This window comes from Canis lupus, chromosome 1 (assembly GCF_048164855.1).
Source record: "Canis lupus baileyi chromosome 1, mCanLup2.hap1, whole genome shotgun sequence".
NCBI lineage: Eukaryota > Metazoa > Chordata > Mammalia > Carnivora > Canidae > Canis > Canis lupus.
This window is the reverse complement of record NC_132838.1, coordinates 114,614,083-114,638,978: the sequence shown is the minus strand read 5'-3', so window position 1 is coordinate 114,638,978 and position 24,896 is coordinate 114,614,083. Positions and strand designations below refer to the sequence as shown.

The following is a 24,896-nucleotide window of genomic DNA, read 5'->3' as shown; positions in this document are numbered from 1 at the left end:
CCGGAGTGCGATCTGGAGACCCGGGATCGAATCCCACGATGGGCTCCCGGTGCATGGAGCCTGCTTCTCCCTCTGCCTGTGTCTCTGACTCTCTCTCTCTCTGTGCGACTATCATAAAAAAAAAAAATTCAAAAAAAAATTCATGTAATGGACAGAATTAATCAACACGGGCTATCTTTGTCTAAATGGGTGAATCTTGCATCAACGTTGAATGAAAGAAGCAGGCCACAGAAGGATGCGTGTTGTATTCTTCATTTATGTAAAGTTCAAATGCAGACAAAGCCATAGAGATGAAGTAGATGGATACGTACATGGATGCAAAACACTGGGGGGAAAAAACACAAAAAGTTACCAAAAATCAGGAGAGCAATTTTCTCTCAGTAGGATGGAAGGGGAAGGATAGGGAAGGACCCACAGCCCGCTTCTAAGGGACCAGTAATGTCCTGTTACAGAACTTAGTTGGTGGACACAGAAGCTTTTATATTTTTTTATTTTATTTTATTTTATTTTATTTTATTTTATTTTATTTTAGAGAGAGAGAGAGCAGAGGCAGAGGGAGAGAGAGAAGCAGACTCCCCACTGAGCAGGGAGCCCAATATGGGGCTCGATCCCAGGACCCTGAGATCATGACCTGAGCCGAACGCAGATGCTTAATGACAGAGCCACCCAGGCACCCCTCATTTTTCTTTAGAAGTCAACATACATACATCCACGCAGTCCAGTCGTGGACAGGGAGGGTTTCCTGGGAGACGGATTGTGAGCTGGGATCTGCAGCAGGAGGGGATGGTTGGTGGGGAGCGCTCTCTGGGACTCGCAAGTGAGTTAGAGAGGCGGCAGGCTGGGTGCTGGGAGACTGATACAGTCGCCACAAGGGCCTGGTCCATCCTGTGGGGAACGTGAAGTGGGATGGCCCTTCTGGGTTGTTTCTGAGGCACGGAGCCAGGCTTTTGTCCCTCTTATTGACCAGACGGAGAATGTGGGCTGCCCCTTGGAGAGAAGTGCAAGCTTGATCCAGGGTCTTGCCCAGACAAAGGCTCAGCTGTAAGCCATGAGCCACCAGCACTCCTGGCAGCCCCGAAAGAATGCTTCCATCCTGAAGAAGAGATCTGGGTGGCATGTTAGTGCACCCACTCCACTTTTCTCCCTATGACAATTCCATAAGAAAAATTTTAAAAGAGTTTTTTAAAAAAAAACAAAAAACCATAAATTCTACACCCAACATGGGGCTTGAACTTACAACCCCAAGATCAAGAGTCAGTGCTCTACTGACTGAGCCAGCCAGGTGCTCCTCTACAATAAAAATTTAAAGGAAAATCTAGGGCACCTGGGTGGCCAGTTGGTTAAGCATCTGCCTTCGGCTCAGGTCATGATCCCCGGGTCCCGGGATCGAGCCCCACATCGGCTCCCTGCTCAGTGGGGAGCTTGCTTCTCCCTTTCCCGCTCCCCCCCGCTTGTGCTCTCTCTCTCTGTCAAGTAAATAAATAAAATCTTAAAAAAAAAAAAGGCAACGACAACAAAAAAGAAAATGCATTACTGTAATGCGCCATATTAACAAATTACAGAAGAAAAAACATTGGATGGGATTCAACACTCATTTGTAATAAAACTTTTATATAATAAAACCAACCAGAGATAAAAGGGAATCATCCACCTGATTTAAGGAGCCTGCCTGTAACAAATACCCAAGTTAATTAGAAAAATTCCCTGTAAAGCACCGAGAGGAAATCTTGGCAAGTCTGCTGGGTGTGAGACCAACAGGCAAAAAAATCAATAGCGCTCAGATAATGAAAGCAACCACCAATTAGGAAGTATAATTTGTAAGAAAAGATTCCATTCTCTTATACAACAACAAAAAAGTAAGGTGCAGAGCCTAAATGCCAAGAAAAGATGTCCGAGCTCATTTTGAAATAAATGATGAGACTTAATTAAAGGATGATGGAGGTGACCGGAGCAAGGAGACAGATACTATGTCACAGCGTAGTTAAGGTGAGTGAATTAGAGCAGACGCGAAGGGACAGCTATTGCCAAGATTGCATTTATATGAAGAGTCTGGGGAGGGGAGGGGAGGGGAGTTCTTGTTTAAGGGGTACATTGAAATAATTAATTAAATTGAAATGTTTAGGATGATGAAAAAGTGCTGGAAATGGATAGTGGTGGCGCTGCAACATTGTGAATGTACTTAGTGCCACTGAACTGTGCGCTTCAAAATGGTTAAGGGGCACCTGGGTGGCTCAGTCGGGTCAGTGTCTCTGCCTTCAGCTCGGGTCGTGATCCTGGGGTCCTGGGATTGAGCCCCACGCCGGGCTCCCTGCTCAGCTGGGGGGTCTGCTTCTCCCTCTGCTCCTCCCCCTGCTTATTGTCTGTGCGCTCTCTCTTGCTCAAATAAATAAATTAATTAAAAAAAAACGGTTAAGGGGTGCCTGGCTGGCTCAGTCAGTAGAGCACATGACTCTTGATTTTATGGTTTTAAGTTTGAGCTCCATGTTAGGTGTATAGATTACTAAAGAAAAGAAAAAGTTAAAATGGACATTTTAAGGGGGCGCCTGGGTGGCTCAGGCAGTTAGGTGTCTGATTTCGGCTCAGGTCATGATCCTGGAGTCCAGGGATCGAGCCCAGTCTGGCTCTCTGCTCAGCAGGAAGTCTGTCTCTCTCTCTCCCCCTCTGCCCTTTCCCACTACCTGTGCTCTCCCTACCCCCCACCCCAAATAAGTCTGCTAAGGGATTCTTCTCTGCCTGCGGCCTGTGATCTAAAATAACTAGACTCCAGACACTGGCCACCCGGAAGAGTTAGAAAAAGCGAACACCGCATGCTCCTGCCATTCAGATGGCCTCTCAGAAGCTGTCGCACGTCTCCATGAGATAGTGGAAGGCTGCCCCACTGCGAACCTCATATGGGAGTCGTCGGCCTTGCACCGGATTACTGATTCAGGTGGCATCAAGGTTGCAGCCTTTCAGCGGGGGACAGAGGGTTGGGCTGTTGAGTCAGATCGATAAAAAAAGGAGGTTCTGCATATTTCAGAACAGTAACTAAAAGAGGTTTGGGGATGTGTCTACATTCACAAAGAACTGAGTGGGGCACTCTGAAGAAATGCATCAACAACATAGTCGGCCTGAGGCTTCGGTCTTTATTTATTTATTTTTACAGATTTTATAAATATTGTTTATTTGAGAGAGAGCAAGAGAGTGCAAGCAGGGGCAGAGGGTGGGGCAGAAGGGTAGGGAGAGAGAGGGGAAAGGATCTGGAGCAGACTCTGTGTTGAGCTGAGCGTGGAGCCAGACGCAGGGCTCGATCTCATGACCCTGAGATCATGACCCGAGCTGAAACCAAGAGTCAAACGCTTAACCCACTGAGCCACCCTAGGCGCCCCGAGGTTTCTGTGTTTAGAAGGGCCTGCTTGCAAGGTTGGCCCTTGACTGGCATCTGGAAATTTGGCTTTTGGAGGTGTCCCCAGCACCCCTGATGGATAGGGTGTTTTACTGTGGCCAGAGTGTGGGAACAACGTGGCTCATGCTGAAGTAGCCTGTACCTAATTCCTAGCACGTAGCAAAATTCCAGGAGTAACATAAACCATATTGTTCACACAATCCAGGCCCAGTGAATCACCCTTCTCAGTGCCTTCTCACTCCCCAAATCCAAGATTTCAGATAGCAGCCAAGGGCCAGCCTTGCACACAGGCCTTTTAAAGGTGCTACCCACAACACACTGCTTAGAAAGAGAAAAGAGGGGGTGCCCGGGTGGCTCTGTTGGTTAAGCGTCTGCCTTTGGCTCAGATCCCTCTGCTTCTTCCCGCCTCTGCTGCTCCCTCTGCTTGTGTTCTCTCTCTCTCTTTCTCTCAAATAAATAAAACCTAAAAAAAAAAAAAAAAAAGATAGAGGAAAGAGTAGCTTGGCAGTGAAGGTTGGCAGACACCACCTTCAATCAAGTGCTCAAGGTGAGCCTCATCAATGATAGGGCAAGGTGAAGTCATGCGCCACCCGAGGGGATGCAATGGGGACAAAGTCCCTTCTGTGATATTCTTGCCAAAGACACTTCATCTGAATCTAGAAGGAAACATCAGACAAAACCAAACTGAGGGACATTCTATAAAGCAAAACTGGCTTATAAGGTTCAAAACTGTCAAGCTCGTGAAAGTATAAAAGAGATAGAGGGACAGTTCCAGATGGGAGGAATCTATAGGGCCGTGCAGCTAGGAGCTGTTGCGTGTGACTTTTTTTTTTTTTTTTTTTAATTTTAGAGAGAGAGAGAGAGAGAGGGCAGCCCTGGTGGCGCAGCGGTTTGACGCCGCCTGCAGCCTGGGGTGTGATCCTGGAGACCCGGGATCAAGTCCCACATCGGGCTCCCTGCATGGAGCCTGCTTCTCCCTCTGCCTGTGTCTCTGCCTCTCTCTCTCTGTGTCTATGAATAAATAAATAAAATCTTAAAAAATAAAATAAAACCTTTAAACAATAATTAGAGAGAGAGAGAGAGACAGAGAGACAGAGAGACAGAGAGAGACAGAGGGAGAGGGAGAGAGAGAATCCTCAAGCAGATTCCCCACTACGCACAGAGCTTGTTGCAGGGCTCGATCTGCGACCCTGAGAACATGACCTGAGCCGAAATCAAGAGTCAGACACTCAACCAACTGAGCCCTTCAGGTGCACACCCCTCCCCCCATTGCATATGATCTTGACCTAGATCCTTTTGCTGCAAAAAACTATCGGGGCATTCGGCAAACTTGAATGGAATCTAATAATTCCAAGAATGGTGTTGCGAGTCCCTGAGTCTGGCCACCGTGTTTGGAGATTTTCTAGAAGGGTTCATGGGATTCGGCGTACGGTTGTACTCAGTTAAGACTTACTATAGCAATGTACTAAGGATACCCAGCCAGGTCACATGGGGCAAAGGCGCAGGGGGGCTTCCTTCTGCGCCCTCCCTCCCATGAGGGGTCCCAGAGCACGACAAAAATGTAACAACATACGTGTGATGTTTCTGCCCAAGGACGCACGCTAGAATTTCAGCATCCGAGGTGTTCACTGGGGCCAGTCGCATAGGCAGCCTCTGCTTGGCATGTACCAACATTCCGACCCCCAAGAAGGAAGGCAAGTGCTTGGCATAAACCATGCATTTGCATGGTCCCAGCTCAGGGAACAACCCTCCTCACTCAGGGAATGATGGGAGCACCCTGGGTGCCAAACTCCCAGGTGCCAGCCAACGGCCAACCTTGTGAGCAGGTCTTTCTAAAGATAGCTATCTCGGGCCTGCTGGGCTTACTCTTCTCCGCAGTCTACGCCATCAACCTCTGGCCAAGGCAACCTTGGAGCCAAATTATTAGCAGGAGGACCCTGGTAAGACCAAACTGCAGCACTGGCTTGGTTATGACCCCAGGGTCCTGGACCCTGCCAGTTAGAGCAAACCCCATTAACCACAAGGATCTGTCCTAGAAAGCCAAGTTTCTGGAGGAACCCTTGTGTCTGGCCTGAGACATCAGCTTAGGGCCACCCTAGACTTTTTTTAAAGATTATTTATTTATTTATTTATTTATTTATTTATTTATTTATTTATTTATGAGAGACACACAGAAAGAGGCAGAGACACAGGGAGAGGGAAAAGCAGGCTCCATGCAGGGAGCCCGATGTGGGACTCGATCCTGGGACCCCAGGATCACGCCCTGGGCCGAAGGCAGGTGCTGAACCACTGAGCCACCCAGGCACCCAGCATATTCTGATCACCAGGTTGAAGCTGACTGGAAGGACATCCCGGGCTGAGGTGGTGTCGGGGCATAACACGTATAAGATCAGTCCCAGAGGGCCCAGAAGCAAAGACTTTATAGGAATGAGGACACCCCTGCCCTGGTCAGGCAGGACAGGTTTACAGGGGCCCCTGTGTGGCCTCCGCCACGGGCCTTGCCACTCCAGGCTTGCTGGGCCAGTCCAGATGATTCTATTCTGGCCCTGCTCCCAGAGGGGATCCCCAAAGCAGGCAGTTCCAAACACTTGACTCTTCCGGGCACCAGTTCGTCCACCTCATGGGCACGGATGGCAGGTGGACGATTTCAGGGCCGGGGCCACCTCCTGCTGTCGCCTCCTTGGCTCCGTCAGCTGTGACTAGGGGACACATGGACATCTAAGATCAAAGTTTGAATTCGAAGCAGTCCAACAGCTTAGAAAGGCAGCCGCAGACATTCCTCTGATTTTTCCGCTGGGGAGGACAGCAGTGCTTGGCTTCCGGGAGAAGTTCTGGAAGATTCAGATCACTAAAGTCTCCCCTGATTCTAGGGCCTCCCCAGGTGCCAAGTTTGTGGTTTTCCAGTTTTTGCTCCAAAATCAGTGAGGCTCATTTGGTAATCATAACCTTACACACACACCCCCAAAAAAAAAACTACTTTAAAAAAATTGAGATAGAATCCACACGATATACTTCATTCCACATTAGCCATTTAAAAATAGGCAATTCAAGGGGGCGCCTGGGTGACTTGGTTGAGCATCTACCTTCGGCTCGGGTCATGATCTCAGGGTCCTGGGATCAAGTCCTATGAGCTCCCTGCTCAGCGGGGAATCTGCTTCTCCCTCTCCCTCTGCTCCACACCCCTGTTCGCGTTCGCCCTCTCAAATAAATAAATAAATAAATAAATAAATAAATAAATAATCTTAAAAAAAATGTGCACCTCAGTGGCTTTAAGTACATTCACAGTGCTGTACAACCATCTTCACCATGTAGTTCCAGAACATTTCATCCTTCCATAAAGAAACTGCCGCTAAGTAGCCACCTTCCCTCGCCCCCTCTGCTCATCCCCTGGCAACCACTAGTCTGTTGTCCATCCCTGTGGATTTGCCTATTCTGGGCAGTTCATAGAAATGGAATCATATCATATATTGCTTTCTTTCACTGAGCATAAGCTTTTCAGGGTGCACTCATGTTGTAGTGTGGCTCAGTATCCCATTCCTCCCCACCTCCGATCCTTTTGCTGGCTGAATAATATTCCATTGTACGGATATCTTTCATTTTGTTTATCCATTCATCAGTTGATACACATTTAGGTTACTTCTAGTTGGCTGTTAGGAATAATGCTGCTCTGAACATTCACGTGTAAGTTTTTGTTCCAACACGTTTTCTTTCTCTTGTTTTAAAGATTTTATTTTTATTTTATTTATTTGACAAAGAGCGCACATGCAGGTGGAACGGAAGGCAGAGGCAGAGGGAGAAGCAGGCTTCCCGCTGAGCAGGGACCCTGATGCAGGGCTCGATCCCAGGACCCCGGGATCATGACCTGAGCCGAAGGCAGATGCTTAACCGACTGAGCCACCCAGGCGCCCATATACGTGTTTTCAAGGCTCCTCGGTATATGTGTAGGAATGAAATTGCCAGGTCATCTGGTAATTCTGTGTTTAACTTCTTGAAGAACTGTCAGATTGCCTTCCAAAGCAGCTGTTCCATTTCACATTCCCACGGCCCCACAGTGCCTGAGGGTTCCGATTTTTCACATCACCACCACCATTTGTTATTTTCCATGCTTTTGCTTATAGTCATTTTAGTGGGTGTTAAGTGGTGTCTCATTGTGGGTTTGATTTGCATTTCCCTAATGACTAATGATGTTGAACATATTTCCGTGTATTTATCAACCATTTGTATATCTTCTTTGCAGAAAGGAGTGTCTATCTATTCATGCCCTTTGCCCATTTTAAATGGGGCTATTTTTTTCATGGTTGAGTGGTAAGAGTTCTTTCTATATTCTGCATACTAGGCTTTTATTAGATCATGACTTGCAAATATTCTTTTCCATTCTATAGGTTGTCTTTTCACTCTCTTGATGGTGTCCTTTGATGCACACCAGTTTTTAACTTTAAGGAAGTTCAATTTATCTATCTTTTTGCTTCTGTGACTTGTGCTTTTGGTGCCATATCTAAGAATGGATTGCCAAATCCAAGGCCATGAAGATTTATTCCTATATTTTCTTCTAAGAACTTTACAGTTCTGGCTCTTAGATTTAAGTCTTTGATCCACTGTGAGTTGATTTTTGCAAATGGCATGAGGTAAGGATCTGATTTCAAGGCAGCGTGGTGGCTCAGCGGTTTAGCGCTGCCTTCAGTCCAGGGCCTGATCCTGGAGACCCGGGATCGAGTCCCACGAAGGGCTCCCTGCATGGAGCCTGCTTCTCCCTCTGCCTGTGTCTCTGCCTCTCTCTCTCTCTGTGTGTCTCTCATGAATAAATAAAATCTTAAAAAAAAAGGATCTGATTTCATTCTTTTCCATATGGTCATCCTGTTGTCCCACACCATTTGTTGAAAAAGTGATTCTCTTCCCATTGGATTGTATTGATACCCTTGTAGAAAATCAATTGATTGTAGATATGAGTTCTTTTCCTGAACTCTCAAGTTTATTCCATAGATCTATAGGTCTATCCTTATGCCAGTACCACACTCTTTTGATTACTGTATCTTTGTACTAAGTCTCGAAACTTGAAAGTGTGAATCCTGTAATTTTGTTCTTTTTTAGGATCACTTTAGCAACGGGAGCCCCTTGCAATTCCATATGAATTTTAGGATAGGCTTATCCATTTCTGCAAAAAATGTAGTTGGAATTTTGATAGGGATTATATTGAATCTATAGATCAATTTGGAGAGTATTACCATCTTGACAATATGAAGTCTTCCAATTGATGAACCTGGGGTATCGTTCCATCTATTTATGTCTTCTTTAGTTTCTTTCTGCAATGTTTGGTAGTTTTTAGTGTACAAATCTTTCACTTTCTTGGTTAAATTTATTCCTATGTATTTTATTCATTTTGATGCTATGGTAAATGGAATTGCTTTCTTAGTTTCATTTAAGATAATTATTGGTTGTGTATAAAAATTCAAGTGAGGGCAGCTTGGGTGGCCTAGCGGTTTAGTGCCACCTTCAGCCCAGGGCCTGATCCTGGAGACCTGGGATTGAGTCTCACATCGGGCTCCTTGTGTGGAGCATGCTTCTCCCTCTGCCTGTGTCTCTGCTCCTCTCTCTCCCTGTGTCTCTCATGAATAAATAAATAAAATCTTAAAAAAAATTTAAGTGAAATTTGTGCATTGGTCTTATATTCTGCAACTTTCCTTAATTCAGTTATTAGCTTTAATAGTGTGTGTGTGTGTGTGTGTGTGTGTGTGTTTGTATACTTTAGAATTCTGAATTATTGCCTGGGCGGCTCAGTGGGTTAAGCATCTACCTTTGGCTAAGGTCATGATCCCAGGGTCCTGGCATCTAGCACTGCAGCAGGCTCCCTGCTCAGCAGGCAGCCTGCTTCTCCCTCTCCCTCTGCCTGCAGTGCTCTCTCTCTGTCAAATAAATAAATAAATAAAATCTTTTAAAAAAAGAATTCTGAATTATTTGAAAATTCCCAAACTTTTCATCCAGAAGGGTTGGATGCAATAAGGGACAAAAGCACTTTCACAGAAAAACATTTTTATGGCATCTGTTTGGGTTTGCATCTCGGTTATAGCATTTTTAATTTTGGGCTGACTAGACTTTAGTTCTTTTATCTCTGCAGTAAGGGATTCTCTAGTGTCTTCTATGCTTTTTTTCAAGAGAAAAACATTTTTATAAAACTTAATGAGAAAGACACACTATAGCCAGGAATTAGTCAGGATGAAAACCTGAATATTCAACAGAATAATTTACTACAACCTTTACCCCTTTTGTCCTGATCATTCATCCAGTGAGCAGCTGGAGAAGATCACTCTCATTCTGAGGACAGCTGCATTTAGTAATCAAGCCGCCTTCCTGAGGTGCATGTATCAGGGGAAACATGAGGGAAATAGAGTCAGACTATGAGTTTTCATTGTTGCAAACAGCCACTAATGGGGAAAGCAGAACACAAGTCAACAGCGGTGCCATTCGCCCAGAGGGGTCCAGAGTCCAATCTGTTAGGAGTGCCCAGAGGGGTCAAAGTCCGTGTCATGGACCCTTCTCCAGCTTGCAGCTTTTGGCAGGATTCACAAGATAGAACTACATTAGAAGTTAGTATTTACATCAGAAATACAGAGCTGAGCAGTAGCTTCATTTTAGACAGTCCCATCAAAAAAGAAGCCTTTTCCTGTGGGCATTCTTATGTGACCCAGATGGTCCAGCCAGCATCCACGATGTTTGCACAGTTTAGGGTCCCACAGAGGGGTGTTTTAAATCTGCCAACATCCCAGAGTTAAGCCCTGTTCGTTGAGTGAATACCTGCTTTCCGTTGAGCACAGCTCATGCTGAGAAAAAAAAAAAACAGTCCTCAGCAGACAGTATCAGGTTTTGGCTTAGAGTCAGGTCCAGGCAATTAGGATCTGTGAATGCAGGAATCCAGAAAAGCCAGAGGCTTTTCTTCGGCAGCAGCAAAGCTCTGTGGAAGAACCAGAAGTTCTTGTTCCAAGTCCAAATGATGAGAAAAGCTTTCGCAAGCTCTTTTACCTTGTCAGTCTTAGAGCTCAAATTGACCTACTCAAAAGTATTCACTCCTTCAAGAGAGTGAGAAGACAAGCCACAGTCTTGTGGGAAAAAAAATATTTGCAAAAGACCTATGTGATAAATGACTATTTATCCAAAATACCCTCTTGCACTGTTGGTGGGAATGCAAGCTGGTGCAGCCACTCTGGAAATAGTGTGGAGGTTCCTCAAAAAGTTAAAAATAGAGCTACCCTACGACCCAGCAATTGCACTACTGGGTATTTACCCCAAAGATACAGATGTAGTGAAACACCGGGACACCTGCACCCCAATAGCAGTAATAACAGCAATGTCCACAATAGCCAAACTGTGGAAGGAGCCTCAATGTCCTTCGACAGATGAGTGGATAAAGAAGATGTGGTGTATTTATACAATGGAATATTACTCAGCCATCAGAAAGGACAAATACCCACCATTTGCTTCGATTCTGGATGGAACTGGAGAGTATTATGCTGAGTGAAGTAAGTCAGTCAGAAGAGGACAATCATCATATGGTTTCACTCATACGGGGAATATAAGAAATAGTGAAAGGGATTATAAGGGAAAGGAGGGGAACTGAGTGGGAAAAATTAGAGAGGGAGACAAACCATGAAAGACTCCTAACTCTGGGAAATGAACAAAGGGTTCTGGAAGCGGAGGTGGGTGGGGAGATGGGGTAACTGGGTGATGAGCACTGAGGGGGGCACTTGACAGGATGAGCACTGGGTGTTAAACCCTATGTTGGCAAATCGAACTTCAATAAAAACAAATGAAAAAAAAAAAAAAGAACTCTTAAACTCAAGAAAATAAGCAATCTGATTAAAAATGAAGAAAAGACCTGAGCAGACATCTCACCAAAGAAGACAGACATCCAGAGGGCAAAAAAACATATAAGAAACTTGACGTCACCTGTCATCAGAGAAATGCAAATTAAAACATCAATGAGCTCCTACTACACACCGATTTCTTTTTCTTTTTCTTTTTCTTTTTTTCAGTGCAAGAAAGGTGGTTTTATTAAAGCACGGGGACAGGACCCATCTGCAAAATCAGCTGCCAACGATGCACCAAATCCCGAACACTAACAACATTGAGTGCTGACGAGGGTGTGGAGCAACAGGCCCATTCATTGCTGGTGGGCATGTGCAATGGTCCAGCCACTTTGGAAGACAGTTTTTTACAAAATTAAACCTACTCTTGGAGGCCGGGGTGGCGCAGAGGCTGAGCACCTGCCTTCGGCTCAGGATGTGATCCCAGGATCCAGGATCAAGTCCCGCATCAGGCTCCCTTCGAGGAGCCTCCATCTCCCTCTGCCTGTGTCTCTGCCTCTCTGTCTCTGATGAATAAATAAATCTTAAAAAAAAATTTAATCTACTCTTACCATATGATCCAGGAATCAAGCCTCTTGTATTTACCCCAAAGGGTTGAAAACTTCTATCCATGCAAAAACCTGCACATGGACGTTTATAGCAGCTTTATTCGTAACTACCCAAACTTGGAAGCAACCAAGGTGTCTGTCAGGAGGTGAACTGGTAAGGAAACTGTGGTCCATCTGACAATGGGATATTAGGCAGCGCTAAAAAGAAGTGAGCTATCAAGCCATGAAAAGACGGGAAGAACCTTAAGTGCATGTTACTAAGCGAAAGAAACCAATCTGGAAAAAAGCTCCATACTGTATGATTCGATCTATGACATTCTGGAAGGCAAAACTTGGAGATGGTAAAAGATTGGTGGTTGCCAGAGGTCGGGAGGAGGGAGGGGATGAACAGGCAAAGCAGAGGATTTTTAGGGCAGTGAAACTATTCTGTGTGGTGCTATCACGGTAGATACGTGTCATGAGACATTGGTCTTAACCCGGACAATGTATGACACCAAGAGTGAGCCCTGTCGTGAACAGTGGACTCTGGGTCAGAAATAATGTGTTGGTGTATGCTCATGGATTGTGACAAACGTCCCTCTCTGGTGGGGAATGTTGGTAGTGGGGGAGGCTGTGCCTGCCTGGGTGTGGAGAGGGGAGATATACTGGATCTGCTCAGTGATCCCACTCAGTTTCGCAATAAACCTATAACTGCTCTTAGAAAAAAAAGTCTATCTAAAAAAGCTAATAAGGGGGTGCCTGGATGGCTCAGTGGTTGAGCATCTGCCTTTGGCTCAGGTCCTGGGATGGCGTCCCCTCTCTCTGTGTGTCTCTCATGAGTAAATAAATAAAATCTTAAAAAAAATCAAACCAAATAAAAATGAAAAACTAACAATCAAATGAAGGTAAAATAAAGACTTTTGCTGACACATAGTCTATGCATCTGTGTGTGTGTGTGTGTGTGTGTGTGTATGTGCGTGAGTGCGCACTAGGCTTGAAAATTAACAGCCACAGAGGGTCAGACATTTGATCTTCATAAGGCCTCATTAGCAAACTAAAATTGTTTCAAAACTCCAAAGGGGTATTTGCCTGTAGATTGAAGATGGCCTCCTTTTTCCAGTGCCTCCTTTTCTCCAAAGGCTCCAATAGGCCAAAATAACAGCAAAAATCATCATTTACAGAGCCTTGTACTTGCTTCCAATGCCCCCCACTGGTGGCAAACATAAGAGAGTGTCGCACACACGCACACCCCATTTCTGCAGTAGCTTTCCCAGATCCAGATGATCTCTCTAGTGCATATTACAAGCATACACCATTTTATTGTTTTGTATTCTTTTATGAGATGGTGTGTCTGCTGCAGGCACAAGGGGAGACAGAGGAAAGGCTCAGAAAATCAGTTGATTGTGCTCACGGGTGGCAGAGACAGGAGGTGTGCCACGAAGGGCCGCATGGGAAAGACACAGCGTGGCCAGAAGGCGGGAGGCAGGACCTAGGGGAGGTTTAAACCATTATTCGGGTTCCTCTGGAAAGGCAGGGGAGGGTGAACCATTTAGAACTGAGCAATGTGCATGATTTCTTTCCTTTCTTTTTTTCTTTTTTTTTTTTTTTAGATTTTATTTATTTGAGAGAGAGTAAGAGGGCAGAGGCAGAGCGAGAAGCAGGCTGCCCGCTAAGCAGGGGCTCGATCCCAGGACCCTGGGACCATGACCTGAGCCGAAGGCAGATGCTTAACCGACTGAGCCACCAGATGCCATGATTGGGACTACCGGGGTGGTCCCTAATTGCCTGGCACCTGGCCCTTGGGTGATGAAGCCGAAGAAGAGTGCCTCCTGGGGTGCTGGAGCCAGATGGAGGAGGTCTGGCTTCAGACTGGTTCATTTGCCCATGAAAGGCGTGCTCAGCTCCGTTCTTTGCTACCCCTAAGAATTGGCTAGGAGGCACAGTGTCTCCCCAGCCAGAAAGGTCTTTCAAGCGGTCAAAATGTTGCAATTTACAGAAAACAGGCATATGTGTGTGTGTTTGTGTGTACATGTATACATATACACTGATCACTGTTTTTTTAAAATCCTACAACCAGATGAAATGATCGTCAAATACAAAGCCATTTTTCAAATTTCCCTTTAACTTTGACATATAATTGATGGATAAGATTGTATTATGAATTTCTCCCTCTTTTCTGCACCTTTCATTACGAGTTGACTCAAATCCCTAGAAGTAAATTCAGCACTGGGGCGCCCGGCTGGCTCATTCGGTAGAGCACGGGGCTCTTGATCTCCCGGTTGGTCCCGTTGTGAGTTCAAGCCCCATGTTGGGTATGGGCCCTACTTGAAACAAAAAACAAAACAAAACAAAAAACCCTCCAACATGTAAATTCAGCATTTACAGGGCTAACATCATGGCTGCTAGAATAGTTGGGGCTGCCGTGGCCTCCCAAGCTGAAGAGTTGGAGTGGTTTTTTTTTTTTTTCTCCATCTTTCTCCCTCTGGTTTATCTAAAACTTTGATCCACCCTGAGAATGGATTTAACCAGTTGTCCTGAGAGCCAGGCAAACTTTTAAATGTTTCAGTTCAACTAAATAAGCCCATCTTCTAGGAACGTGGCCCCTTTCTCCTGGCATCTGGAGTAGGGAGCAACCACAAATTCACCGTGATCATCTTTTTTTTTTTTTTTTTTTTTTTTAAGATTTTATGTATTTGGGGCAGCCTGGGTGGCTCAGCGGTTTAGTGCCACCTTCAACCCAGGGCTTGATCCTGGGGACCTGGGATCGAGTCCCGCATCGGGCTCCCTGCTTGGAGCCTGCTTCTCCCTCTGCTTGTGTCTCTGCCTCTCTCTGTGTGTGTCTCTCGTGAATAAATAAATAAAGTCTTTAAAAAAAAAGATTTTATTTATTTATTCACGAGAGACACAGAGAGAGAGGCAGAGACAGGCAGAGGGAGAAGCAGGCTCCCTACGGGGAGCCGGATGTGGGACTCGATCCCAGGACCTGGGGATCATGCACGCCTGGAGCCAAAGACAGATGCTCAACCACTGAGCCACCTAGGCATCCCACCTTTATCATCTTTGACCCCAAACTCATTGGGGGAGTGTTTGGGCCTCTTTTCCTCCTGCCTAGAGGAAAGAGGAAACCAGGCTGAGTTATATCACCGTAGCTGGCACCCGCCCAAGTCAGCCAGGGGATCCTGGAAACCAGCGCCCCACAGGTCGGGCCCATTGGTTTACTTCCATAGGTAACTTCTCCCTCTTATGACAGATGGCACCTGGGCTGTTTCAGACCATGGGTAATTCCATCTCCATGGCCCCCAGGAACCAGGGGCTCATCATCCTTCACCCCTCTCCCTTTTCCCCAAATAATGTTGCAGCCATATTTTAGGCCCCTTCTAGCAGTTCCACTGCCAGCCCCACTCTGTGTGTGTGTGTATGTGTGTGTGTGGGTAGAAGTAAATTCAGCATGAGGGCGCCCGGCTGGCTCAATCAGTAGACTTGAGACTCAATCCCAGGACTACCCCATGCTCAGGTATTTGTCAGAAGGACTCATGGAGCTCAGTACATACTTGTACTCACTGCTGAGATTCACTATAGCTACACAGCTGTTTGCATAGCTGGATCATAAAGGAAAAAGACAGACACTGGAAGTTATGGGTAAGGTTCCTTGTGTCCTCTCCCTTCCCCGAGGGCTCATGCAGAGTGCACTCTTGCCCCAGCAACAAAAATATAGCAGCAGGTGTGTGATATCCAGGGAAGCTCATCGGAGACTCAGCACGCCAGGGTTTCACGGGGGGTTAGTCATCGAGGCGCATCTGCCTGGCTCGTACCAAAATTCCAGACTCCCAGAATGACAGCAAGTGTTCAGCATAAGCCATACTCTGCACAAATAGCCTAAGTGCCACAGCCACCCTTGTCAGTTAGGTGATGGGAAACCTTCCCCAAATTCAATTTCGCAGATGCCAGCCAAGGGCCAACCTTGCAAACAGGCAAAGGAAGAGGGAGAGAGAGAATCTTAAGCAGGTTCCATGCCCAGTGAGGGGCTCGATCTCAGGACCTGAGATCATGACCTGAGTCCAAATCTAGAGCCTGATACTTAATGAACCGAGCCACCCAGGTGCCCCGCCAACAGGCCTTTCTAAGGCGAGGCCATTTGGGGCAGTTACTGAATTGACGTGACCATCATGATTTGGATGGTTGGGTTGCAGTTATGCAGGAGAGACGTAGAAAATACACGCTAAAGAATTTTGCAGTGACGCTAGAGATGTACTAAATGTTTCAGGGGGAAAAAGCTTTGTGCCATACCTACAACTCCCCTGTTAAGTTTGAAATTGTTTCAAAATTAAAAAAAAAAAGAATTTGTTTCAAAATAAAGCATATTAAAAAAAAACAGTATGGAAGAGGGGAGAATGGATGGGGATGTGGATTGAGGACTGGCCATAAGCTGACAAAGCTGTTGCTGGGGAATAGATACATGGTTCTAACACTCTCCTCTCTGCTTCTGTATATATTTCGAATTCTCCGTAACCAAATAAAACCAGCAAAAACCCTGTCAGCAAAGATGCCTTCTAAATGTGGTTATTTCTGGAAGGGGAGGGAAATTACATTGGGGGATACTAAGTATTAGTCTTCTTGTATTTCTTCTATACACAAATACACACTCAGAAAATGAGAAATACAGATAAGCAAAATAAATACAAAATCACCACTACCAGAGATCACCATTGCAGTAACCCTGTAGTTATTATTATTTTTTAAAATTTTAAGTAAGCTCCACGCCCAACATGGGGCTTGAACTCACGACCCCGAGATCAAGAGTCACATGCCCTATGGACTGGAGCCAGCCAGGTGCCCCCCTAATATTCTTACTCTTCTGAATATATGTATGTATATATATATATATATATATATATACACAAACCTATATAAACACGCACATCTAGAAGGTAATCCAGGTTGTAAATAGTACGTGTGTGTGTAAAATGGTATCATTAACTTTGGCATTCACACACACACACACACACACACACACACACATATATACATGATATAACAAATGCCAAAATTAAATCATATGACTGCTTTTTTTTTTTTTTTTTAAGGCAGCGGTCTCCACCTCTCCCTTCCTAGATGTTTCTCTTATTCCTCATATCCAGATTCCCCCAGTTAACCCAAAAATATCCTCTAGCGCTGAATTATCCAAACCAGTATCTACTTGAGGCCTACACACTCCCATCTGGTCATGACTCTTAGGTCTGTTTCAACCTGTCACAACTCCTTTTTTAAGAAACTGGCAAAACATGCCACTTCTGGGCGGGTCTGGCTGCTTCTTTGCCCGCCTTTCCCTTATATGGCGAGAAAGGGGTTGAAGGCCCGAACCCTTCAAAGGATCAGTTCACACTGGAATAAAGTCAATGGCCCACTTCACGTTAGAAGGTCTAGGGGTGTCTGGCTGGCTTCATTGGTAGAGTGACTTTTGATCTCAGGGTGGTGAGTTCAAGCCCCCCACCAGGTGTAGAGATTACTTAAAAAATAAAGTTGTAACAACAAAAAAAGACGACCTAGAACATCTCCCTGACCCAGCACCAGTGAACTAGCCACGGCCCTGGACTGGTGTGAGGTTGGCTTGATCCAGGTTCCATCTGGAAAGTCACAGTGTGGCGTCACTGTGACACTGTACCCACATCCACTGTCTGCCTTGTGCTTTCGACCCTGACCGATGATCTTTGTCTGAATCGATGATTTCCTTAAGGCTTGGGAAAGAACACTGTGCTCACTCTTCCATTCTTTCTACTAAAACACCTTCTATTAGAATTTTTTTCTGTACTGTCCCATCCTCCACTGGGACAGTTTGTTGCTTCAAACCAAGCAGTAATCAAGACAGTAACATCATATTCCTATTTCAAAAAACTAAGGCACTTTTGGGGCACCTGAGTGGCTCAGTCGGTTAAGCACATGGCTTCGGCTTGGGGGCCTGTTCCCAGGGTCCTGAGATGGAGCCCCACGGCTGTCTCCCTGCTCAGCGGGGAGTCTGCTTCTCCTTCTCCCTCTGCTCCTCCCCCTGCTCGTGTGCTCTCTCTCTAAAATAAATAAATAAATAAATAAATAAATAAATAAATAAATAAATAAATAAATAAAATCAAATCTTTTTAAAAAATGATAAAAGATCTGAGGCACTTTTGGCAAAATAATAAATTTATTGTGTATGATTGGCAGATTGTGTTGCTGATATATTATTCTCTCAATGTTTGCGGAAAGTCTCAAAATAAAAAATAATTTTATACACCATACAATCACAGGGGTCCTGGAGGATCTCCAAACACTTTTTGAGCTGTGAGGCCTGGTCCCGGCCTTGAGGCTGCGGGAGGTTGTTTGCCACCCAAGGTGGCTGGAATCTTCCCAGCCATAAGGACAAGATCGTATGTCAGAGGTGAGAGGCCTTCTCTAAAGGGACCGACCAAGCCCCTGAAAGCAGAAAGGACAGGAGACAGGACAGAGGGGATGGGGGCTGAACCAGAGGGCCTGGGCGGGGGTTAGGGTGAAGAGCCCTGTCTAGAACTGGCATTCCTCCATGCTCACCAACGGGGGAAGGGTTGCCCCATGACAGCAGTAGGTAGCTCTGAAGGAAGAACTTTCCTCTAGAAGTTTCCAGAACCCAAAGAGGGGGCCCAGCAGGACCCTGGAAGGAATCCTAGAGTACCTGGGATGCAGAGGAGGTACATGCCCTTGGTTAATGAGAAGTTCTGGCCGATGGTCCCCAGGTCCTGGAAGGCACCAGTCAGGTTGTTCTGCAAGGACGGCCCTCCACTAAGACAGCCGGGCCCGCACAACCACACTGGAATTGGTCACACGGGCTCCATAGTGACCAGCCCAGAACTGAGTGTCCTGGCCCCAGTGTTCGAAAGACACAAAGCGGACGCCCATCTTGAGGTTGGAGAACACGTGGGTGACCTGTAGGTAGAGGAGAGATCGGGCCTGTTGTGCCACAGCCTTCTGGTAGAGGGAATCACATGGTTCCTCATCCTAATTCCTGTCCCCCCCCACGTCTGGGTGGGTTTGTTTGTACCCAGGTGTATGGCGGAAGTGATGCTAAGTGACTTGGCCAAGTGACTCCCAAAGCTTGGTCAGAAAAAGGCAATGCAGCTTCTGTTGGGTTTCTCTAGAACCTTCCCAATGGAATCCTGAGCCACCAGTAAGTCGAGTCTGGCTGCCCTGAGGCAGCTGGGCTGTGAGGACATGCAAATCAGACCTAGCAGAGGGATCCCAGATGGAAGTAAATGAAACTACCAGCTGCTGTACGTACACATGCACACGTATATGTGCACGCACACACACACACACACACACACACACACACACACACACACAACCACCCTGCCCTTTGGTTCCCTCCAGCCACTGTCTGAATGCAACTACCCAAGAGGAGAGGGGCCCAGAAGCACCCCCAGCAGAGCCCTGCTTATTGAAACCACAAGAGGTAAGAACTAAGGTTCACAGGCCCCACCACCCTCTCCCGTGACCCTGCCAGGCACCCACCTGAAAGCAGACGTTGTTGTTCCACTGCTGGATGGGAACAGGCATGGCAGAGAATTTATCCAGGACGGTCTGGTTGGCATCTAGAAGCTGGACAAGGAGTCGGTACATACAGCCACTGTCGTGTCGGGCTCCCCACCTGTGGGAGGAGGGAGGTCGTCAGGGCTGGACAGGCCCACCTCATCTCTTCAGGTGTCTGCCTGCCTCCCTCCACGCCAAGCCCTCCCCACATCTGCAAACCCAAAATGGAGTCCTCCACTTAGCACACCAGTGTCACCTGGGAGCTGGGCCCCACTGCAGACCCAATGACTCAGCCTGCAGTAAACCGGGTCCCCAGCGGGTCCGCAAGCACATGCATTTTCGAAGCAGTGACCCAGAGCAATGCCCCTTCAGGCTCCTCCTCTCGTATTATTAAGGTGGCAATTGAAATCGCCCATTCTATGTTTAAACAGTGGCAAAAGATGGGATTTCCAATGTGCACGTTGAAAATACAACTTTTGGGGCACCTGGGTGGCTCAGTGGTTGAACCTCTGTCTCTGGCTCAGGGCATGATCCTGGGGTCCTGGGATCGAGTCCCGCATCAGGGTCCCTGCATGGAGCCTGCTTCTCCCTCTGCCTGTGTCTCTGCTTCTCGCTCTCCGTGTCTCTTATGAATAAATAAATAAAATCTTGAAAAACAAAAAAGAAAATACGACTTTCATATCAGTCATTTAAAAGGACCATGGGAGGGCAGCCCAGGTGGCTCAGCGGTTTAGCGCCACCTTTGGTCCAGGGTGTGATTCTGGAGACCCGGGATCGAGTCCCACATCAGGTTCCCATCAGGCTCAACTGGCTCAGTCAGTAGAGCGTGTGACTCTTGATCTCAGGGTTCTGAGTTCAAGCCCCACATTGAGTTTAGAGATGACATAAAAATAAAATATTCTTTTTAAAGATTTTATTTATTTATTCATGATAGTCACACAGAGAGAGATAGAGAGGCAGAGACACAGGCAGAGGGAGAAGCAGGCTCCATGGAGGGAGCCTGATGTGGGATTCGATCCTGGGTCTCCAGGATCACATCCCGGGCCAAAGGCAGGCGCCAAACCACTGTGCCACCCAGGGATCCCAAAAATAAAATATTTTAAAAATAAATAAATGGACCACAGGAATCTGAATATATTTAGTCATGATGGGATACCCAGTAATATTAAAAAAAACCCAACAACACAACATCCAATATCCATCAATGGTAAACGGATAAATTACAGTATATTCACATAATAGATTAGTAAACAACAATGAAAGCAAACTCACTGGTTACATGCAATTGGGAATCAATTTACAAACATGTAGTTGGAAGAAGCCAGGAACAAAACATACACTGTGGGACTTTCTCTCTCTTAAGTACAAAAATGGACAGAACTTATCTATGGTAACAGAATTCAGGATGGCAGCTACCCTTGAGTGGTTAGTGGTGGGAAAGGAGCTACACACCTAAAATATGTACACTTTATTATTATTATTTTAAAGATTTTTATTTATTCATGAGGGACACACAAAGAGAGGCAGAGACACAGGCAGAGGGAGAAGCAGGTTCCATGCAGGGAGCCCGATGTGGGACTCGATCCCTGGACCCCGGATCACGACCTGAGCCGAAGGCAGAGATGCTCAACCAGTGAGCCATCCAGGTGCCCCTAAAATATGTACACTTTAAATAAATAAATATGTAAACTTTTAAAACTATGTACACTTTTCATGCTAGAAGTTAAAAGTTTAACTCAAGGGTAATGGGCTGCAAAAATACACAAATAAGTTTTTACTTCAGAGACTTCACATCGTTCTACTTCTAAGAATTAGATGTCTGCTCTACTTCTCCCACACAATTTTGTCCTCATGGAACAGTGACATATTTTAATTTTCTTCTGATCAGTCAAAAGACTGCCTTTCCATACTGTTCTGTGCCAACCACATACCAAAATATATACATATAAATAGAAATTAAAATTTTTTCCTGTGACCATAAAGCTCCAAGTGTTAACATTTTTCCTTTGGGATTGAATTATTACCCAGCAGTGGTTCTCAGACCTTGCTGCAGATTGGAATCATCTGGAATGCTAAGAAGATATTGCATACGAAAGAATTTAGTCTGGTCTGGAGGTATGGATGGCCTTTGCTCTCAGTTTCTGGGACGTTATCTCTGGATCCTTGGAATATCGTGGCTGCCAGAAGTATCTTTGCTTGCTTGATTCCAACGTGATTCCAGTGGGGGCTGACCACAGCCACACAAACAGTCTCACTGTGGGGGCTAGCCACTCCAGAAAGACCCAACAATGTGGCTTAGGATATGTCAGGCAATATCCGTTGACCAGGAGTCTGAGTTTTATCACGTGATGAAGCCCCAACAAAATTCTGGGAAACGAAGCTCAGGTGAGCTTCCCCGTTTGGCAATATTGTGTGTATATTATCAATTGGATGCCAGGACGGTAAATGCATCCTGACTCCATGGCGAGGGAACAACCAAAGTTCTGTTTGGTACTTCTGTGTGTGGACACTGCCCTAGCTCTTCTTTCCTTGGCTGATTTTATTTTTATTTAATTTTTAAAAAAGATTTTATATATTTATTCATGAGAGACACAGAGAGAGAGAGGCAGAGGGAGAAGCAGTGGGGAGCCCGATGTGGGACTCGATCCCAGGACCCTGGGATCACGACCTGAGCTTAAGACAGATGCTCAACCACTGAGCCACCCAGGTGCCCCGCCTGCGGCTGATTTATAAATGTTAGGCTTTCCTTGTAATAATCTGTAATCATGTAATAGTTTAGTCAGTTCTGTGCATCTTTCCAGTGAATTATGGAAGCTGAGGGAGGTTTTGGGAATCCCCCAAACTTGCAGCTGCTGTTGAAGCGAGGATGGTGTGAGGATTGTGCCCTCTAACTCTGCAGCCAGCTCCAAACTTTTCCCAGATACTGAGACCCTGCTCCCACCCACAGGCACTCTGATTTAACTGGTATAGGGTCTGACCTGAGCGTTGGAAGTTTTAAATGATCCTGCGTAACATACAGCAAAACACGGGAACCACTGATTATTATGATCAAATGGTACACTGCCGACCCAAACAACACCGATGTGTTACTCTAGTTTGATAACTAATGATTAAATTAAAAACTATTTTATTGTAAATGTATCTCCTAATGAGATGGATTTGCATGTTGCGGGTGGTGGGGGATAGTTATGATGTCTTTAATTAAGAGTGAATTTGGGGGCACCTGGGTGGCTCAGTTAGGCGTCCGACCCTTGATTTTGGCTCAGGGAATGATCTCAGGGTCCTGGGATCAAGCCTCCCTATTGGGCTCTGTGCTCAGCTGGGAGTCTTCTAGGATTCTCTCTCTCCCTTTCCAATGATCTCTCCCTGCCCCCTTAAATAAATAAATCTTTTTTTAAAAAAGTGAATTTGGGGGTGCCTGTCTGGCTCAGTGGGTAGAGCTTGCAACTCTTAATCTCTGGGTTGTGAGTTCAGGCCCCACATTGGACATGTAGCCTACTTAAAAACAAAACAAAAATGCAAAGTAAGAGCAAATTTGGTAAGGCTGAAATTTCAAGTGGTTACCTTGCCTGAATCTCCAGTAGTCTTTTTTTTTTTTTTTTTTTTAAGATTTTACTGATTCATGAGAGACACAGAGACACAGGGAGAGGGAGAAGCTGGCTCCCTGCAGGGAACCTGATGCAGGACTCGATTCCAGGACCCCAGAATCACCACCTGAGCCAAAGGCAGATGCTCAACCACTGAGCCACCCAGGCACCCTCTCCCATAGTCTTCACATCTGGGGGAGGGGGGCACACACCATAGTGAGGACCTTGCTTTTTCTGTAAAACTGAAGGACTCTGACAAGGGGAGTGGACGAGGACAACCATATGATGCCACCACCAGTGATGTTATGTGTAGCTGGTAATTTTAGAATCAGGGAACACAGCTGTAGAGGATCTGGAATCTCCTCACCAGAAATTATCTGGGTCACATATCCCTTGGAAACTCTTCACGTCCGCATACCCCAGTTTCAAGACCGTCGCTACAGACCATAAGCTCTGGAGTCAAAGGAGTCTGAGCCTAATGTCAGGTCTCACCAAGTCCTAGCTGTGCCACCAGAACAAAGCACCTCCCCTTCAATTCTGAACCCCTCAATTGCTCCCGAAGCTCTGAACAATCTGAGGTCCTGAAACACACATTCTTGGAGGATCAAAGCTCAAAAAACCAAACCAACCCACCGAAACAGTTCACACTTCCAGAGCGCTGGCTATGTGCTTGACATGTAACCCTATCTTGTAAAGATGGGGAAACCGAGGCACAGGGGGACTTGCCCAAAGCCACTAAGCTGCAGAGCCAGGGACTTGGGAAGCCTGGCTCCAGAATGCAAACTTAGCTAAACTACCCTACACCGCCTCCTCCTAAGGCAAGGCGCATGTGATCCACAGACGAGACTGAGCTGCTCAGAGTCCTCTGTAATTGGGGCCAATCTGGCATCTTGCAATCCAGCTCCATCTGGGGGCGAGGGGAGCGGTTCAATGGGTAAACCTGTCACCTCCCGGAGGAACTGGGGAGGGGAGCGGCCTCGGGGAAGTCACTCACGAGAGGGTCACGGCGCATGGGGTCAATGGGGTCAGTGCTGAGCAAGGGGCTGCTACTGTCATCATACTCACCAGTCGGAGACGCAAATCTCGATCTTGCCACTATCCAGCAGCTCCGGCCACAGACCCTCCTCCTCCAGATCCAAGACCTGCTTTTTGCGACACCAGCTAGGAAGGAGGGAGAAAGGGCAATGACAAGAGACAAGTCTAACGGACGACGGCCCGGCCCCTGCGGGGAGGGGGCGACTGGCGGGGTTAGGGGCGTTCACCTGAAGGATGACACGAAGCAGGTCTGCGAGGGGGCCCCAGGCACCGTGGACCTGTTCACCTCCACCACCCAGCCGTCCCCGCCGTGCTGCACCATCCATTTCCGGAGGCCTTCTGTTAAATACAGGAGGCTCAGGCCCCAGCTCGCCGCCCGCGCACCGGCCGGCGGCCACCTGCTCCCCTCCCTCGCCCCCTCCTCCGCGCCGGGCCCCGGGCTGCGGGGAGGCCCCGCCCCGGCTGCGGAGGCCCCGCCCCCGCCCGCGGTGAGGCCCCGCCCCGGCTGCCCGCCGCCGGCCCCCCAGCCCGCGCTCCCCACCCTGGCCGCAGGGGTTGCGGATGAGGTTGCGTCCGATCGGCCGGCGCTCGCAGAAGCGGCCCAGGAGGCAGGGCCCGCCGTCGCGGGCGGGGGGCAGGCAGCTGCGGGCGAGCGGCAGCAGGGCGCCGTGGTCGCGGGCCAGGATGAGCAGCCACAGGGCCTGGCCGTCCACCAGGGCGCGCCAGCCCCGGCACACCCGGCGGCAGCACCCCAGCAGCGTGCGCGGGGGCACGTGGCTCAGCACCACCAGGAGCAGCTCGGGCGGCAGTTGGCTCAGGTCCAGCGCCTCCTCGGGGTCGGGCTCCGGCGCGGGGACCCGGGCTGGCCGGCCCCGGGAAGCCGAGGCGCCCATGGTCCCCGCCCCCCGGCCCGCGCCGGCCCGGCGGTGACTGCGGGAGAGCGAGGTCAAGGAGTCAGGGGCCCGCAGCC

At 47.2% G+C, this 24,896-nt stretch overlaps 1 protein-coding gene and 1 long non-coding RNA gene across 5 annotated transcripts in view; one reads left to right on the top strand and one right to left on the bottom strand.

Annotated features, from left to right (window-relative positions):
• Window positions 1-12,690, top strand: part of LOC140606037 (uncharacterized) — a 39,280-nt gene extending 26,590 nt beyond the window's left edge. The window contains exon 4 of the long non-coding RNA XR_012008499.1: window positions 11,410-12,690. This is a non-coding gene — a long non-coding RNA (uncharacterized lncRNA). The remainder of the gene's footprint in view (window positions 1-11,409) is intronic.
• FBXO27 (F-box protein 27) lies at window positions 204-24,896 on the bottom strand. 4 transcript variants are annotated; one of them, XR_012008487.1, is made up of 6 exons: window positions 24,468-24,865; window positions 24,154-24,265; window positions 23,957-24,052; window positions 19,287-19,422; window positions 18,451-18,701; window positions 204-325 (listed from the first exon to the last, which is right to left on the bottom strand). XR_012008487.1 is itself a non-coding variant. In XM_072778733.1 (5 exons), the coding sequence occupies exons 1-5, from the start codon at window positions 24,817-24,819 to the stop codon at window positions 18,558-18,560; spliced, it is 840 nt and encodes a 279-aa protein (XP_072634834.1). In that variant the 5' UTR covers window positions 24,820-24,864; the 3' UTR covers window positions 17,928-18,557. The 4 variants fall into 4 exon arrangements, 2 of the variants coding, with proteins under 2 accessions (XP_072634834.1, XP_072634849.1); XR_012008486.1 differs by lacking the exon at window positions 204-325 and adding an exon at window positions 17,928-18,215; XM_072778733.1 differs by lacking the exon at window positions 204-325 and having other exon boundaries at window positions 17,928-18,701; window positions 24,468-24,864.